The sequence below is a fragment of the Dermochelys coriacea genome, chromosome 1 (assembly GCF_009764565.3).
Source record: "Dermochelys coriacea isolate rDerCor1 chromosome 1, rDerCor1.pri.v4, whole genome shotgun sequence".
NCBI classification, from domain to species: Eukaryota; Metazoa; Chordata; order Testudines; family Dermochelyidae; genus Dermochelys; species Dermochelys coriacea.
In genome coordinates, this window is record NC_050068.2 from 100,852,768 (window position 1) to 100,870,723 (window position 17,956).

General features: G+C 39.5%; 1 protein-coding gene across 2 annotated transcripts in view; it reads right to left on the minus strand.

Annotated features, from left to right (window-relative positions):
• Positions 1 to 534: 534 nt before the first annotated feature.
• NALCN (sodium leak channel, non-selective) overlaps positions 535 to 17,956 on the minus strand; it is a 389,689-nt gene continuing 372,267 nt past the window's right edge. For both annotated transcript variants that reach the window (XM_038386658.2, XM_038386660.2), the window contains exons 35-44: positions 17,812 to 17,880; positions 14,607 to 14,755; positions 13,702 to 13,795; positions 12,855 to 12,987; positions 12,064 to 12,179; positions 8,621 to 8,778; positions 7,813 to 7,963; positions 4,810 to 4,959; positions 4,161 to 4,278; positions 535 to 2,886 (exon numbers count right to left, since the gene is read on the minus strand). In XM_038386658.2, the coding sequence (XP_038242586.1) occupies positions 2,693 to 2,886; positions 4,161 to 4,278; positions 4,810 to 4,959; positions 7,813 to 7,963; positions 8,621 to 8,778; positions 12,064 to 12,179; positions 12,855 to 12,987; positions 13,702 to 13,795; positions 14,607 to 14,755; positions 17,812 to 17,880 (1,332 nt within the window). In that variant the 3' untranslated portion in view covers positions 535 to 2,692. The remainder of the gene's footprint in view (positions 2,887 to 4,160; positions 4,279 to 4,809; positions 4,960 to 7,812; positions 7,964 to 8,620; positions 8,779 to 12,063; positions 12,180 to 12,854; positions 12,988 to 13,701; positions 13,796 to 14,606; positions 14,756 to 17,811; positions 17,881 to 17,956) is intronic.

Here is a 17,956-nt window from a genome sequence, read left to right on the forward strand (position 1 = left end):
CAGTAACAATGATTCAGAAAGTTTCTGCCGTTAAATACATTATTGAAAATCAAGATTATATCTTCTATAAATCCAGTATTTATCAGATTGTCTAATATACAAAAGCTGAACTTCAAGCTGACACAAAACAGAACACAAAATACTGGCCTTGTCAAATATGTTTTGTAATTTTCTTAAATGTTTAGTCATAGTCTACTTTATAAACAATAGAATGCACATATTTGGTTACTTTAAATCTACAATGTACGTACATTTTAACTAGTTTTAAACTTAAATGTACCACAGAACAGAATGAATACACCAAGCACAAATGTGTATATTATGACTCTTCGAGACTATTACGTTTAAAAAATATCTGTTCAACAGCACACAGAGAAATGTTGGTAGATGCCATGAAAACTGTATTTTATAGTCAAAACTGAGGTTGCATCACTAGTGAAGGCATCAGTGAAAACAATATTGTCTTCTGATCATTCTGCATTACTGTTTTGGCCAGAAAACACTGTAGAACATTGACAATTGCCAGTTTTTGAAAGAAAATGTTACGTGTGGAGCCATACATTACTGTGAGCCTCTCACGAGATCTCACATCAGGCCATGTTAGAGCAACCTATCATTTCCATAGGAAACAATGGTAGTGGAAAAGGTCTCAGGTATACGACAAAAACAATTGTGTTTGGGGCCCAGCTACATTGCTTACAACTTCCAGTGTGTATCTGAGGAAAGGGTACACAATCCCCAGCCCATATATTTTTAACAACCGTATATTGTGGAACCTACAAGATATGTGCCATTCATGCTGCTTTTGGTCGCTTCTCTTTCCCATCCCTGTATTTGTGTAGCCTTAATCTATACTGAAAACTCTTTGGGAAACTGATGGATTCTCTTACTTATCTCTCAAGTGGTTAGCATTCTTTGTACTACACAAAAGAAACCACCATCACATGTAAAAACATGATTTCCCAGACTAAAAGGGACCAAACCACTTTTTAACCATGTTATGGAATCATGATACAGCCTTGGGTTTGTCAGACTGGAGCATGAGTGATAACATGGTTAAAACTTGGTTCACTCCTATATAGATTGGTAAAACTGAACTGTATTTCAAAAGCCTCAGAGTTGTAAAGAGCACCCCAACTTGCTATTTTATATAACTTGTCTACTGCTTCCCCTCTATCCATTCGGCCAGTAACCCTGTCAAAGGAGTAAGGTTAAGTTGGTTTTGCATAATTTGTTCTTGACAAATCCATGCTGGCTATTCCTTATCACCCTATTATCCTCGAGGCACTTACAAATTGATTGTTTAATAAATTGTTCTGGTATCTTTCCAGATATTGACTTTAGGATAACAGGTCTATAAATCCCCATGTCCTCTTTTTTTCCCTTTTTAAAGTCAGGTACTATATTTGGTCTTCTTTAGTCCTCTGGGGCCTCTATGAGTTCTCGAAGATAATTGCTAATGATTCCGAGATTGCTTCAGCTAGTTTCTTAAGTACTTTAGGATTAATTTCATTTGGCCCTGCTAACTTGAATATATCTAACTTATCTAAATATTTTTTAACCTGTACTTTTCCTATTTTGCTTTGTGTTCCTTCCCCGCTTGTTAGAATATTAATTGCATTAAGTATCTGGTCACCATTAATCGTTTTAGTGAAGACTGAAGAGTAATAGGCATTAAACATCTCAGCCTTCTTGATATCATCAGCTCTCCTTCCTCACTAGGTAGAGGACCTACACTTTCCTATGTTTTTCTCATGCTCCTAATGTATTTAAAGAACCTCTTCTTATTGCTGCTTATGTCCCTTACTAGGTGTAACTCATTTTATGTTTTGCGCTTTCTGATTTTGTCCCTATATGGTTTTGCAATTCTTTTGTACTCCTCTTTAGCAATCCATTCAAGTTTCCACTTTATGTAGGATTTGTTTTTGTTGTCCAGGTCATTAATGAAACATACCATGTGTAAATGTTTTTGCAAATTCTTAAACCATGTCATTTTTTTGGCTGATTTCTTATGAAAATTAAACTCTTTACATAATTAACCAGAAGAAAAAAATCCAATTTTTAAAAGCCAGTCCATCATTTTCTGATTTTAAAATCAGCTATATTGTATTTGCATATTCAAGAAAATTACAAGAAAAAGACTAGACTTGAAATTCAGAATCTGTACTTTGTAAAAATACTGTCCCTTACCATGAACTCAGTGCTGACCTTTTTTAGGTCATTCATGAATAATAAAATCTTTCTAGAGAAATATTACTAGAATAGAACTGAGAGAAAATAAAAAGAAAATAAATGCTGTACAGTAATGTGCTGGCCATTTTCAGGTATGGTACAGGATGAAAAAATGCAGAAGTATATACCTGAATACAAATTTTTGTTACAGCTACAGAATGTATGAAATCTTTCAATGCTCCATCTATGCTAAAGACAATATAGACTCTGTGGCGTCATCAATACTGCCATAATATAGAGTCTTCCTAACATACAGTAATCATAATAGAGCTGAAATCTAACATACAGGTCTGTATTATGTTTTATATGGCAAAAAGATAAGCAGTTGAAAAATCCTATGGCATTCATTTTAAATAAATCATATATCAATTATATCTCATTCAATTCAAACCCCAAGAAAATTGTTTTTATTTGAAATGGCTGTTGTTGCAATATGACTTAAGTTAGCCTCTTTTCTTGGTCAGATGTCAAGAAGATCCTCCCCACTCTCATCACTCTCCACAGTTAGTTGTCTTGTCCACCATTTCTTCACTTCTGATCCACAAGAAGCAGCATCTGACATAGGATTCATCTTGCATACAACAGATTTCATAGTTGTACGACCACCAAACCGCAGATTGACTGAAGACACTGAATGGCTTATTGGTTTGGGGGCTAGGAAATTAAATGGAAAACTACTTATTAGAGTACACATGCTTATTGAACTACTAAGTCGTAGAGCTTTTCTATATGAGAGATTTGGCACCAGTTTAAACAGACTGATTTAAAACAGATCTAGTTAAACTGGTGCAAACCCCCAATGTAGATGCACTGTGGGTTTGATCTTGCAAGGTGCTGAACACTCGGCCCTGATCCATCAAATCCTGGCCTTGACTTTATGTAGGTCAATGATCCCATTGATTTCAATGGACTACTCATGATCTTAAAGTTAAACACATGCTTAAGAGCTTTGGTGGATTGGGGCCAGTGTGCTCAGCACTTTGCAAGATTGAGCCCTTACACTGGTTTAACACTTGCTTGAATTAGTTTATCTTGTGCCATTAAATTACTGATCTAAGCTCAACCAGTATATGCTAGGGTTAAACTAACTGATGTGCATCTTAAACAGAGGAATGGAGGAAGAAGGGCCAGTGTGCCTCCTTTACATAAAATGATCCCAGTACCATGTATGCACATAGCCCTGGGGCCCTGTCCCCTGGAGTTGGTCAGCAGAGCTGGCCTGGCATGGGGATTGTGCACTTTTAAAGAAAGAAGAGGCATAGTGGTAGCGTGTGCTTCTTTCAGCGCTTCCTACTCAATCCGCCCGCCCACCCACCCACCCAACATGAGCACTGACTTAAAAGACACTACCTGGCGCTTATTTTCTATTGTGATGTAGTCATTGTGATGACAACTTAAGGGTGCTTCCTGTTTATGAGTAAATAAACCTATCCAGGGCTGATTAAGCAGCTAGACAGAAGGCCAAGGAGTTTATCAATCCAGGATATGATTAGTACAGAGGTGGAAGAGAGCATCACAAGCTGCTACAGTTATAATGAAATGTTTAATTAAGTACTGTTAGTTCATTTTATATATTTCAATAGCACCCAAAATGTGCTAGATGCTGTTCAGGAAGGCACAACTCCAGCATACCAATCAAGTGGTCAGGGTGGTGACTGATCACATCTTAATAATGTCATATTTTTAAAATCTTGAGGGCGTGCAGGGACAGTTTCCTCTTAGAAGGCTCAGGGGGCAAACCACTCCAAAGTGGGTAGGGCAGGGCAAAGAGGAGGAAGGACCATGGACCAGCTTCCCCTTCCCTCTGCATTTTCTCCATCTGGGGCCTGTGTGTAGACACTCTGACCCTTTTAAAACAGCCTCTTATCAAGCTGCATTCCAAGGGGTGCTTTGGTATTTATATATTTTATTTTATGGTTTTCACTTACCTGATGGCAAACGCCATTGTCCAAATTTTCGTTGAGGCTTCCCACCATCTGTAGAGTCCTGCCGATACCCGCCCCTGTCAGAAAGCGTTGGACTAAGGAGCTGCTGCTGGCTACTTGTCTGAATGGAGCAAAACCAAAATCAGTGACCTTCATTATGGCTGCCTATGGCATGGCCATACCATTGTAACAAACGCTTTGAAAGGTCTCTATTTCCCAGCCTACTAAAGAAACATGCGCTCACTTTACACTTTTATTTTTTCCCTGCAGTCTGTTTTCTGGTTCCTTACTGCCCCCCATTCTTCCCCCCCCAAAGTCTACAAATTAACAGAAAAAATAATTGGGCTGGAGCTTACGATAAAATTCCACAGAAGGGCTCATGGGGGTAGGAAAGCTTTCCCAGGATCCCTGGGGGAGCCCCCCTCCCATGTTGCATACCTCCCTGGATATAGAAACCAGGTCTTCTGATTCCCTGTCCAGTGCCCCTTAGACCATGCTGCATTTATAACTGAATGTCAACTTTTTAAACATACGCTGTTTTAATTTTTTTCAATAAAAATGATAACAAAAACATTAAAAAGAATTTTGCTGTGACAAGCTCAAGTATAATTCTTGATTAGTATCAACAACAATAATTTGCATAGGCCTGTACCTCTGGCTGTGCATTGTTATCTTGATTATTAGCATTCATATCTTCACTTGGCTGTGTTGTTTCAATGCTGGGTGGATTCAGAAATCGGCTCAACTCCTGCTGTTGACTCTCTCGTAGACTATGGATAATGCTACATGACTGCTGCTGTTTCTATCAAAATATAATATTTATGTTACCAAAAGGAAAAAAGAAACTTCCCTCTCAAAGACTTTTGTTCCTTGATTTTTTAAATTTTAAAAAAAATCCCTCTAAATACTGAATACTTCAAATAATGTTGAGTGGCTGGTATGGATTCCAAATTGTTCCATGTTTTCTGTAAATCTACATAGACCCCCCCTATCTTCACTATTTAAATATAGAGAAATCTGTCTCTGAAATCTACGGGCTTGAGATGTACGAATTACTCGGTGAAATCTATGTTCTGTGGCATGCAGGGGTTCAGACTAATTGACCAGACTGGTGCCTTTTGGCCTTAAAATATATCTATGCCGCAAGAGACCACCCAAAGAGCCAGCAAAAACAAAACTCTGACTTAGTAACAATGATCTTTATGGGGTTGATCAGAAGCCCGTTGAAGACAATGGAAAGATTCCCACTGATTTCAACGGGCTTTGGATCTGGCCCCAAATAAAGTTGAATAAAATGATCATGGAAGCCTTAGGAATATTTTACAGTGTGGATTTTTTGTTGGAAGTTATTATTGTAACAGTGCCAAAAATCTGCTGGGTTCTTTATAGTACCAACAGAAAAATGTAGCCTCTGTCACTAAAATCTTACAATCTAATTTAGTTTTAAATTAAAATAAATGGTCCTTGGAAAAGGCTTCATTGTGCTGTATGGTTTTAACATGCCACTTGCTTAATAATTAACAAGCCAATTTGAAAATATATAAAAAGCTTATATTAAGAAAATATTTTGCAATTCTACTCAAGTTAATAAAAAGTTCATGTAACAGGTAATGGTCTGATTCATATTGTTAAAGTGAAATGCAAAGTATATTTACTTTTATATATTGTAATTCAATATGATAATGAATTGAGCAATTAGGTTGAACAAAATCAAAACTGAGAGATAAGATTAATTTAACAACAGCTACAACTGGAGTTGGGACAAAAATAGAAAAACTAGTCTGAAAAGGAACCATTTATCTGAATATCCCTGGGAATTTGTTGTTTCAGATAAAATGAAAGCTGTATATTGGGTTTTAGTTATACAAAATTACAAAGCAGCAAGAGGCAGAGCCTACAATTCCCTGATGTACTCAAATCACAAACTTTTCATGACAACACTACAGATTTTCGTGGGAACTTTCCTATTATAATTTCGGCCAAGGTCCATTTTTTTTTTTTTGCCAAAAAACCCAGGACTAACTCAGTGGAAAGATTATGACCGGCCCAAATGTTCTAAGCATTCTGGGCCTGATTTTCACAATGACCAGAACCCAGGGCTTTATGTACAGGGATACAGGAGGGCCAGGGAGCAGTGGGAGAGTGCTAGAGGGCAAATCCATAAGCTCAAGGCTAATGAAGGCATGGTTCCCTGTAGTCAATTAAGGCTGTGTTAGGAACCTAATAAAACTCCCTGCATCAGGCAGACAGAGGAGGAGGAGAAGGAGGAAGAAGGAGAAAGGACTGGAGCTTGGAGGTGTGGTGAGAGCTTTGGAAGACCTGAGCATTGAAGTAAGGGAGACCCTGCCCAGCAGGACAGGGAGACTCCCTTCCCCGCAACACCTAAGGACCAAGGGTAACCCCACCTAAGGGGGACGAGGGTAAGAAATCCACAGGGGTTGAGAGGGGCTGGGACTCAGAGCGAGGAGCAAACCCAGACTCCTCCCCCGCTTCCCTCCTCTACCACCTTCCCAGGCTAGTAGCGGGGCCCTCGGCATCCAAGAGCAGGGGCAAAGGGTGGCATCTTAGCTCCCCGCCAAGAAAAGCACAGGACACACCAGACTAAAATTGGCCATCTTGCCACAGTACCTAATTTACACATGCACATAGAGACATGTTTGTGTGTTGAAATATACAAACTGGCCTTTTGTGTATGTAAATAACTTATTTTCACACAGTCACTGTAATGGTACATTCAAATTAGGCTTCAGAATATACACATTTGGGTCTTCTTTGCGGATTGTAGTACCACTCTCATTGGGATCTCTTTTGCAGTGATGGAGACCCTTGATTTGGTGGTGGTGGTAGCTAACATGATGATCTTCTGCCTGAATAGCTATCCAAGATGGAGTGGCAGTGGCAAAGAAAATATCAGAAGTACAAATGCCAGAAATTAGCACTCTCTTTAACCTATAGCAGGTTGTTTAGAAGAGTGCACAATCCTGCACCACTGAAGATAATGGGCATTTTGCTATAACTTCAATGAGAGCAAGGCTGCACCCACAAAGTAATAAATAATTAATAAAACCCCTAAATAATGTATCCCTTGCTTTATTCATTTGGCCTTGTCAGTTGCAGAGCAGGTCACACGGTTTTCCTGCTGTGTAAGGAAAGGGGATTTGTTGGCAGGAAAACAGGTTTTGCCTGCAAACTTTGTGGAGTTTACTAATTCTGTGAATGTAATTGTCTGTACTACAAAGACTATACCAGCATAGCTAGGTCAGCATATCTATGCTGGCATAACCCTGTAGTGCAGACACAGCCTATACCAATGGAAGGAGTTTTTCCATTCGTGTCAGACCCCACCTCCTCAAAGGAAGTTAGCTACATTGACAACAGCATTTTTTTCTTGACATAGTTGCATCTATGCTAGGGATTCGATTGGCATAGCTATGTCGGTCAGGGGTGTGCTTTTTTTCATGCCCCTGGCCTATGTCAACCTAACTTTTAAGTGTAGCCCAAGCCTGATTTTTCCACTGATACCATATTTTTTCACATAGCTTGTAATGATGGATACAGAGTAAACGAGGCAAAGTGAGAGAAAACTCTAGTGTCACTGACTGGTTCAGTTCACTGCAAGCACTCCACTAGCACTTGCTGTTTTCGCTTCACTTACTGCTCTGATACGCTTTAAGCATTTCTTCAGCCACATGCGTATGGTTTGTTTGGCCACTTCTTCTTCTATCGTGTACTCCAGTTGTTCCCTGGCAAGAAGCTCTTCCAGTTGAAGACTTTTCCTGATATCAACAGACCTGTATGACAGCATGCTAGAAGAAACACACAAATAAACAGTATTTTTAAAAAGCCAATGTACTTACCTATATTATCATTAACAGTGTTACACTTTTAAAATCTCAATGCAAAAATGTCAAACGTTGGCACCCACAGTAAATTTATATAGCTAGCTAAATAAAGGGAAGATCTACTGGTGCTTAGCACAACTGAAAATCAAGCCACCTATATTTAGGTGCCCAAATATGGATTCAGGTGCTTAACTTGAAGCACCTATGTTTGAAAATTCAGTTTCTTTCCCCTGTTTATGCTGCTTGTTTACCTTTTTGCATTTTTTCTCATCTGGGACAATGTAATTATTGGAGGATTATTATTCACTTTTGTTTATAGTCAATTTTACTGTCAGGTTTTCACCTGTGCATTGTTTGGATTTACAAACACAGCAAGGGAATGTTAATTTAAAACAATTGTTTCAAATGGGAATTTAGAAAGCTCATGGAGACATTTCTCTAGGACTTAGATTTTCTACTGTAAAAATTAATTTAGGGAAAACTCTAATATTTGGTTTAAATTTAAGCAGAGAGTACCACTTTGACACAAGCTTGTATCCGCAACTCATTTTTCAGTCTTATGTATAACATTTTGTCTGCAGAGAAACATGTTACAACAAACAAAGGAAAAGCCCACCATACCTCAATACATCATGGAAAGTGACATCTCCACCATTATGCAGCCTCTCCATTTCATAGCACATGTGCTTGAACAAAAGTTTGTCCTTGTCAAGATCTACCTCCAACCTCCCACGCAGCAACCTCAGCAGAAACTTCACACGGAAGGTAGGGATTACCCCCTAGGTATGATTGCATCATAGCTGGTTAATTATGACTACCTTATAAATAAGTCAGAGGCTCTATTTGATGCTGTTTCTCTAAAGTGACACAGATGCTATTTCTCCAAAGACCCTTGGGGTATGTCTACACTGCAGCTAGGAGTGTGTCTGCCAGCCCAGGCAGACAGATTAATCTAGCTTGGCTCGAGCTAGCATGCTAAAAACAGCAGGGTGGAGGTTGCGGCTCCGGTAGAGACTTGGGCTAGCTACCTGAGCACAGGACCAGAAAGTTGGGTGGGCTTCAGAGCCTGAGCTGCAGTGTGAACAGCAGTGCCCACACTGCTAGCTTGAGCCCTACTAGGGCGAGTCTTTCTAACCAGGTGGGGGATGCTCGTTCCCACCTCTGGTGTAGATGTACCCTTTGACTTACATGGGGCCAGGATTGTACCAAGGGCAGTGCAACTGAAAAATGCAGAAATAAAGGGGCTTATCTTCAGCTGGTGTAACTTAGCAATAGTTCCATTGAAGTCAGTGGACTATCCTGATTCATACAAGCTGAGGATCTGGCCCATATATTTTGCCTAAGATTTTAAAAGTTCTCTGGGGGACTTGGATGCCTAGTTTCCATTCATTTGTAATGGGAATTGCATATCCAAACAGGTGGCTTTGAACATGAGCCCTGACATTTTTATTTCCTGAGAATTAAACCTTAGGCCTAGAGTCATTTATTAGGAATAAAGTCAGCTAGATTTCTAAACATTCACAGGTGTGTGCCACTATGCCTGTTATGCAGCTGCCCCATCGTGTGTGCATACAGTGGTGTATAAGTAGTATGTCCTCTTGCTTTTCCAAGAGCTTCTACTCCAAGATGTAATCAACATACAAACTTCTTGAGGTGTTTGTGGCAAGAATTTTGAGTCTGGCTGTTGATAAAGAACTAGGAGTGAAAACACTTTCTCCAAAATTTGCAGAATCAAATAGTTCTCTTTCAACATTATGTTCTGTAACTTTTTTATTATGGGAAGGGATGTAAGTCCTTTGTTATACAAGGTCCCACATCACAACACTCTCTTCTCAGCCCTAGGATGTAGCACTCTGAACCCTGCCAGCCCTGCAAACACAGGACAAGGACTTCAATCCCCACACAGCAATCTGCTGCCACTAGACTAGTGGTGGGAAACCTGTGGCTGCAGGAAGCCGTGGGCCACAGGGACGTGCTGGCCACCATTTCCCACAGCTCCTGTTGGCTGGGAACGGTGAACTGTGGCCAGTGGGAGCTACTGGGCGCCATGCCTGCGGATAGTCAACATCAGCAAAATGTCTCACGGCCCGCAATCAGATTACCCAGATAGGCCGCAGGTTACCCATGACCACTCTAGATCATCAGCTGATCTCAGCACATTGTAGTTCATATTCAAAATTGTTCGAAGTAATTCAGTGATGGGATGAGTGAACCATTCATAGTTTAGTTCCTGTTGGTACCCAAACCTCTAAGTTGCTCCCATACCCAGGCCCTCTCTCCTTTTCAGCTGGGCCATTCTGAAGATAGGAAATGTAACTCTGTGTATCTCTGACCCTAGGTTGAGGGGACAACTCCTGTGCTGCCTGGAGGGAAAGGACTATGACCCCAAGCCTGTAAAGACCTATACACTTGCTTAACTTTACTACTGAATGTAGTCCCTGGGAGCAAAGTTAAGCATGCACGTATGTGTTTCAAGGATCAAGGCCTATGTGAAATGCAACATCTCATGTTCATTGTTCTTTTGTGAACCTGGGCTGATGTTAAAAAGAAAAAAATCACAAAATCCTCCTGTGACGTTGCACCCTATAAGGCTTTATAGACATATGCTTATGAATGTAAATATGACATATCTGGAATATACGTTTTATGCTACATATGCCATGTAACATATCTTTGCAAAGGTTATATTCTACTGAATGTATTCATCCTATTCGTATGCATGTATCATTTTTATATCTGAGGTTATGAGCGTTGGCTCTATGCTTGTATTTAAAAAGTGTTTGCTGTAGAAAGCACTTAAGGCAGATTTGGTCAACATAGTGTGAAGGGGTTATTCAAGTAATTGGGAATACTTGGCCAACAATGGACCTTGACAGACGTCAATCCACATCTGAGCTTTTCTGGAAACATTCGGGCTAACATGGCATCAGGCTGTAAAGAACTGAGTCATGCTTGGACATGTGACTTGCCCATGTGACTCCATGTAACACTTGTAGCTGTAATTCTACACAGGGGGAGAGAGGGGTTTCCACTCACAAGAGGGAGGCTATATAAGCCCCTGGGAAACCCCTCCATTTTGTCTTCAGCTGGCTCAAGAGATAGCCCCTCCACCCCAAAGGATGCCTGAAAGAAACGGGAACAAAGGACAGTAACTACAGGGGTGTGAGTGATTGCTGGACCCAGACTAGAAGGAGGCTGGTCTGTCAAAGAAGCTTATTGGAACATCTCTGAGGGTGAGTTTTACCTGCATTTAGTTTCCTACAGTATTAGGCTTAGACTTGCATGTTTTATTTTATTTTGTTTGTTAATTTACTTTTTTCTGTCTGTTATTACTTGGAACCACTTAAATCCTACTTTTTGTATTTAATAAAATCATTTTTACTTATTAATTAACCCAGAGTATGTATTAATACCGGGGGGGGGAGAGGAGGCAAACAGCTGTGCATATCTCTCTCTAAGTGTTGTAGAGGGTGAAGAATTTATGAGTTTACCCTGTATAAGCTTTATATAGGGTAAAATGGATTCATTTGAGGTTTGGACCCCATTGGGAGCTGTGTATCTGAGTGCTGGAGACAGGAACACTTCTTAAGCTGTTTTCAGTTAAGCCTGCAGCTCGTGCGGGATGTGGTTCAGACTTGGATCTGTGTTTGCAGCAGACAAGCGTACCTGGCTCAAACAAGGCAAGGTACCGATGTCCCAAGCTACCAGGGAAAACGGGCTCAGAGATAGTCTAGGCACATCAGGTGGCAGTCCCAAAGGGGTTTCTGTGATCCAATCCATCACACCCTCTACACAAAACTCACCCTGACTCTAGGTGGGTTTGAGACTCAGTGGGTTAGCACAGCCCACTGTATGTTTTCCTAGTAATACATTTTTTGAGGAAACAATGCAGCAGATTTACTTAGATCATAAGTTCTTTGGGGGCAGGGACTGTCTTTTTGTTGTGGGTTTCTACAATGTCTTACAGAATGGGGTCCTGGTCCACAACTGTGGCTCCTAGGCATTATGGTAAAACAAATAATAATAAAAGTACCGAGTGCAGTGCTTATTGTCAAGTATCTTACCTCTCTTTTGTCATCAACCATGTTCCATATAATCTGAAAATGTCTAAGATCATTATAGCTTAAAAGTTGGTCTTCTTCAGTGGAGTAAAACAATGAGAAATTTTCCACAATGATCGCTACAAAACACATAAATTAAACATAGTATAAGACTAGCTTGTCAGTACTTTCCAACAGTTATACAATTATTAGAGATAATGTATTTCAGCATGAACTGAATTTTCACATGTGGCTATAACAGCAGCAACCTATAGGCAACCCTGGTGCTAATGCACCCCCATATTGTGTGTTTTTGTTGTGCTCAAATTTGAAAATTTGGCCCTTAAATCTTAAATAGGGGCCTAATCTAATGCCCACTAAATTCAACTGGAAGATTCTCATTTACTTCAGCGGGAGTTGGATTATCAGGCCTATGAAATATAAACTGGAGAGTAGACTAGCTCTGGAAAAATGATTTCCTTTGTACAGCTCTCATCTACGCTTTCATTTTCACATAACTTTCATTTACAGACCTCATCAAAAGACATTTTTGTGTTTAGCGTTAACAGCCAACAATTTAAAATAAAGGTTAGAAACATGCAACATACCAGCCAAGTATCTGAAAACATCAGACAATTATAACATTAACTTGAGGGCATTTAACAATTTCTTTTTATTGAGAGAGTTTAAAAAAAAATGTTACAGTTGATATAGCCTACAATGTAAGGCCTGTTCTAGATGAGGCACGCAGATCTAAAGGTACTTCACCCACGTTCTAAAATAACTATTTTTCATATTCAATACTTGTTGCTCACCTACAAGCAAATTTAGCATTATGTATGCAATGATGACATAAAAGGAACAGAAATACATCAGAGCACCAGCATAATTTCCACAATCTGTCTTCCAGTATGTGCTGTTATCTGGAGTACAAAAAGGAGGCTGAACCTTCAAAACAAAACAGTAAATAATTAAATCAACAAAATAGGCAAGGGATTGCTTATCGGTCTGCAGTTAACATAACTATATTTTGGGAAAATAATAAAAATAATAAGGCACCTCAGACCAATGTAGGTTTTGTGGAGAAATACCACAGTTGGGGGAAAGGAGGAAATAGTTCGCTGTTATTTTAAATGGTAGCTGGTGAAAGCAGCTCAGAGCTTGACCTGGAGGTGATGGATTAGTGGGCAGAGTGAAGGTGAGGCAGATCAAAGATGCACGATAAATCCCTTTAACACATTTCTGCAATTACCCCCATATATGAGCATGGGTATATATTACTACAGCAAAACAGCAACCAGTGGCAATGAAATGTTATGACACATGTTTAACAAACAGCAATCACTCCCATGAATTCAAGACAGGAAGTGAAGAACACCTTATCCAATGTAACTGAAACGCTTACGGGGTTGGGGGGAGGAAGAGATTTTATGTTAGGCAAAATAAAATGATGATAATTGAATCTGGGCCATGTCATCAAGATTAATGTTCTTATGAAGTGTCCCAGGGTACTTCATTTTAAGGTCAGATTTATCTAAAGGACGATGGCACCATCAACAACACAGTGCTTCTTTGTACCAAGCCAGAGCACAGGATACTGAGTCAGAGGAAATTGCGCAACCAGTTTCTTGTCTGTTTTATATGTGATTATGTTGTATTTACCATGCAGTCATGCATAATCTTGTTCCAGTCTTCCCCAGTAACTATTCTGAAGAGTACGGTAATAGCCTTGCCAGCTGATGAAAAGTTTGCATGCCTGTTTTTTTAAGCAAAAAGAGAAAAAGAGCAGCTCAGATGTCAGAAATAAAATCTTGGCAATATAAACACATGCAACTTTCTGGAGAATTATTTTGCTATGCATTCAACAAGTAAAAAAAAAAAATCACTTGTATTTTCTATTATTCTTACCTGAGCTTCATGCCCCATATATTGTTGGTAGAACTCAGAGAATAATTTGCAAACGTATTCACTAAATAATTTATGCCATTAATTTAATACGGATTTAGAAGCCGGACTTTAGCCACCCAGTTTTGAAAAATTTGGCTAATATCTTATCAAGTAATAAAAGCTCATTTGGGGCCATATCCTGCCCCAGGCCTTCATCCTATTTGTGCCTCTTCTGTGGTGCAAAGGAATGGAGAGATGTCATTGGGTTATGTAGGATAATTCCCAGGTGACATAAAGCTTATGTAGCTGGCTCATTCTCACTCCATTCAAGGTGTAGGGACCATTTCTGGATGAACCAAGGATGTGAGCAGGTGTAGCTGTAGCACAGTGTTCCAGCAACCTTGGTGAGTGGAACAGTCCTTTTGGGATTGTTCCAGCTAGCACAAAGAAGAGCAGCCATTAGCCTTCTCTGTATTACACTGTTTAGTCCCAGGATTTGGGGAATGGGAAGGTGGCTTAGAGCCTTCTATCATTCACTGTCAGCTGAGTGCCACTCAGCTAGACCTAGAGATCTGGCTCTTGGTTGCTGACATAAAACCAAATGAAAATTTGTGCTCAGAAGATGGGAATATTTTATTTGGCTGTTAAAAACCTTCCACAAAGGAAAGTAAATATTGTACCTGTTAATGTTCTCTCCATATTTCACTGTGCCAAATAAAACTACACCAGCAAAAGCATAACAAAGAAGCAGTAAGAACATTCCCACAATGATGAAGAAACTCTTATACATGCTGACAACCACAGTCAGCAGCAGCATTTTCAGTGTCACCTGGAAAGGCAGAGAGGAAACACAATTCATGATACTATTAAATAACAGAAATAAAGGAGACTTTTACACAAATTTTAACTTTAAATCTTGTAATGATTGTTCTTTTTATTGGGAAAACAGATAGGCTGATGTGCCAGTCCAGTAGTTTAATGGTAGCTCCGTGAAATATGACACAGAGTCTGTGTTTGGAACAACACTTGGTCTCTTGTTCCAGGGTTTATCGCAGTGGATCTCAACCTTTCCAGACTACTGCACTCCTTTCAGGAGTCTGATTTGTCTTGAGTATTCCAAGTTTCATCTCACTTAAAAACTACTTGCTTACAAAATCAGAAATAAAAATACAAAAGTGTCACAGCCACACTATTACTGAAAAATTGCTTACTTTCTCGTTTTAGCATATAATTATAAAATGAATCAATTGGAAAATAAATATTGTACTTGCATTTCAGTGTAGAGTATATAGAGCAGTGGAAACAACTCATTGTCTGTACGAAATTTTAGCTGGATGAGTTGACGTTCCCCTGGAAGACCTCTGCGTACCCCCAGGGGTACTTGTATCCCTGGTTGAGAACCACTGGTTTATGTTAATCAGTAAAGGATTTCACTGGAGATTTAAAGAAACCCATCTATCTACAAGGGCAAACTCTAGCCAACCAGAGAGACTATGACATAACAATCAGCACAGATTGATTAAACTATTTTAATTTCTTACACAAGTCAGCCTGTCGTGTCCAAACAGATTCAAAAAGGCACAATACAGCAAAATGTAGAGAAAATGGAAGCTATATGATATTTTAGCATCATGGCAGAATTATTACCTTAGGTTGAATTAATTTCAAAAATATTTGGACACTGCAGGAACGTCTCTTTATTTACAGGGGAGGTGTAACAATTTTCATCAGAATCATGACAAAGCTGACAAATCATGTTAACTTTTTTCCAATCACACTACATCATAGGCATAGCTTAATGGGATTGATAAAGCTTTTAACATGAAAGCCTAAATAACAAGGTTAAGGGCTTGAAATAAATCTATAATGCTTCAAAAAGCTTTGATGGAAATGACCAGGTCTGGCTGTATAAGAGAAGCAAGAGTTTTTCACTTGACTTCCAAGGCTCTCCACGCTCTGTGTGGTTAGATGGGGGCAGACTTTTTTCTTTGCTGAACAGACTCTGTGACTTACCTATTCTTAACCTTTTAGTCCTAATACAGAATTAATTTCCTTGACTGCAGTTACTCTAATATATCTTATGTCATAGAAAATGTTTGGATAAAGTGTGGATACTGTTTGGAGAAGCTTTGCCACAACAGAATGCACAGTATTACCACTTACTAAAGAGATACATTTGTTCTCTGCATAGGTAGCTGTCAGTTACACTGGTGTAAATTTTCATACCAGGTAAATCGAAAGTAACTCCAATGGAACTACTCTTAATTTATACCAATGAATCTGAGAATTTCGCCCAACATCTTTATTTTACTGAGCACGAATCCCTTATTTAGATAAAATATAAGGTGCGAGATAACACTAGAAATGGACCTGCACTGTGCAGGATGGAGCTTCTGCATGCAGACAGCAGTACAACAGGATGAGCACATCACCCCATACCCTGCTTTCTTGTGGAGAAAATAAATAAAATAAAATAAAAACAACACACACACACACGCACTCACACACACACATCACATCACATCACAGCACATTGAAAAAGCAATGGTTACAAATACCGAAAAGGACACAGTATATATTCAGGGCTTTAGATGGCAATAATTTTAAATGATGTTGTGTCTTGGTTACCTTTTTGATGCCAAAAAATGTACATCATTTCCAATAATTTATTTCTGATATGTATTTCATCTTTATAAAATGTGTGGTATCCAATGCAAAGTTTGTCATGTTGGGTGTCTTCGGAAGGGTCATGAGGCACTGAGCATGGTTGTTATAGTGATGTTATAGTAATTGTTACAGTAATGTTATAGGTTATAATTTCATGTATATAGTTATGAGACTGAAAATGTATCCTCATGGCTTAAAGCAAGCCCAGGCAAAAACTCTCCAAGAACAGAGAGGCAGTTCACACCTCATCAGGGCATGTATGGGACAAACCCAGCCTAGCCTCACAGGAACAAAGGATGCTGGCCTAAACAGCAACAAAAGAATCTGTTGGACTCTTGAGGGAGTCACCCCCCTTCCTTTGGTCACTTTGGAACTGAGATGAGGTAATGCTCATCTGACTCTGAAGTGGGGTAGGCAAAGCCAAGAGGGAAGAAAGAACATATAGAAGGGAGAGAGATTTGCCATGCTCTTCCTCTTTTTTCCACCTACATCTACAGACACCACCACCACCAAGTGAATGAAGTGCTGATCCAAGGGGAGAGCCTGGATGAAGAGCAACCAGCCAGCCTGTGGTGAGAAGCATCTAAGTTTGTAAGGGCACTGAAAGTGTTAAGATCAACTCAGAATGTGTTTTGCTTTCATTTCATTTGACCAAATCTGACTTGTTATGTTCTGACATATAATCACTTAAAATCTGTTTGTTTATTTTACCTGAAGCAGTGTGTTTGGTTTGAAGCGTGTCAGAGACTCCCCTTGGGATAACAAGTCTGGTACATATGCATTTCTTTGTTAAATTGACGAACTCACATAAGCTTGCAGCGTCCAGCAGGCATAACTGGACACTGCAAGATGGAGGTTCCTAGGGTTGTTTCTGGGACTGGAGATATGGGCTAGGGTCATTCGGTTGCACAATCCAAGGAGCAGAGCATGAACAGCCCAGGAGTGGGGGTTCTCACAGTAGAGCAGGGTATGGCTGGCTCCCAGAGTCAAGGATTGGAGTGACCTAGCTGATCATCAGTCTGGATAACACCAGAGGGGAACATCACAATGTAATATACCTAAAACCCTGATATTGTAAGTGAAGCATATAAAATGGAGACTTACAGCAGCAGTACATAAAATGGAGACCAATAGAGTGTACTGTAGAAAAGCAAAGTGATAATTCTTGTAATCTATGCATAAGCATTGTATTGACTGTAATTCCTCATTTGTACTTACATGTTTCCCACAGATGGAGAAGAACCTGAAGACAATTACACATGCACCCATCATATATGTGTATGCATTCTGAAATTTAAACAAAAGAGACTTCATATACAGTGTCCCGCAGTGAACTCTCAAATGATCAGTTTTTCTCCATGAA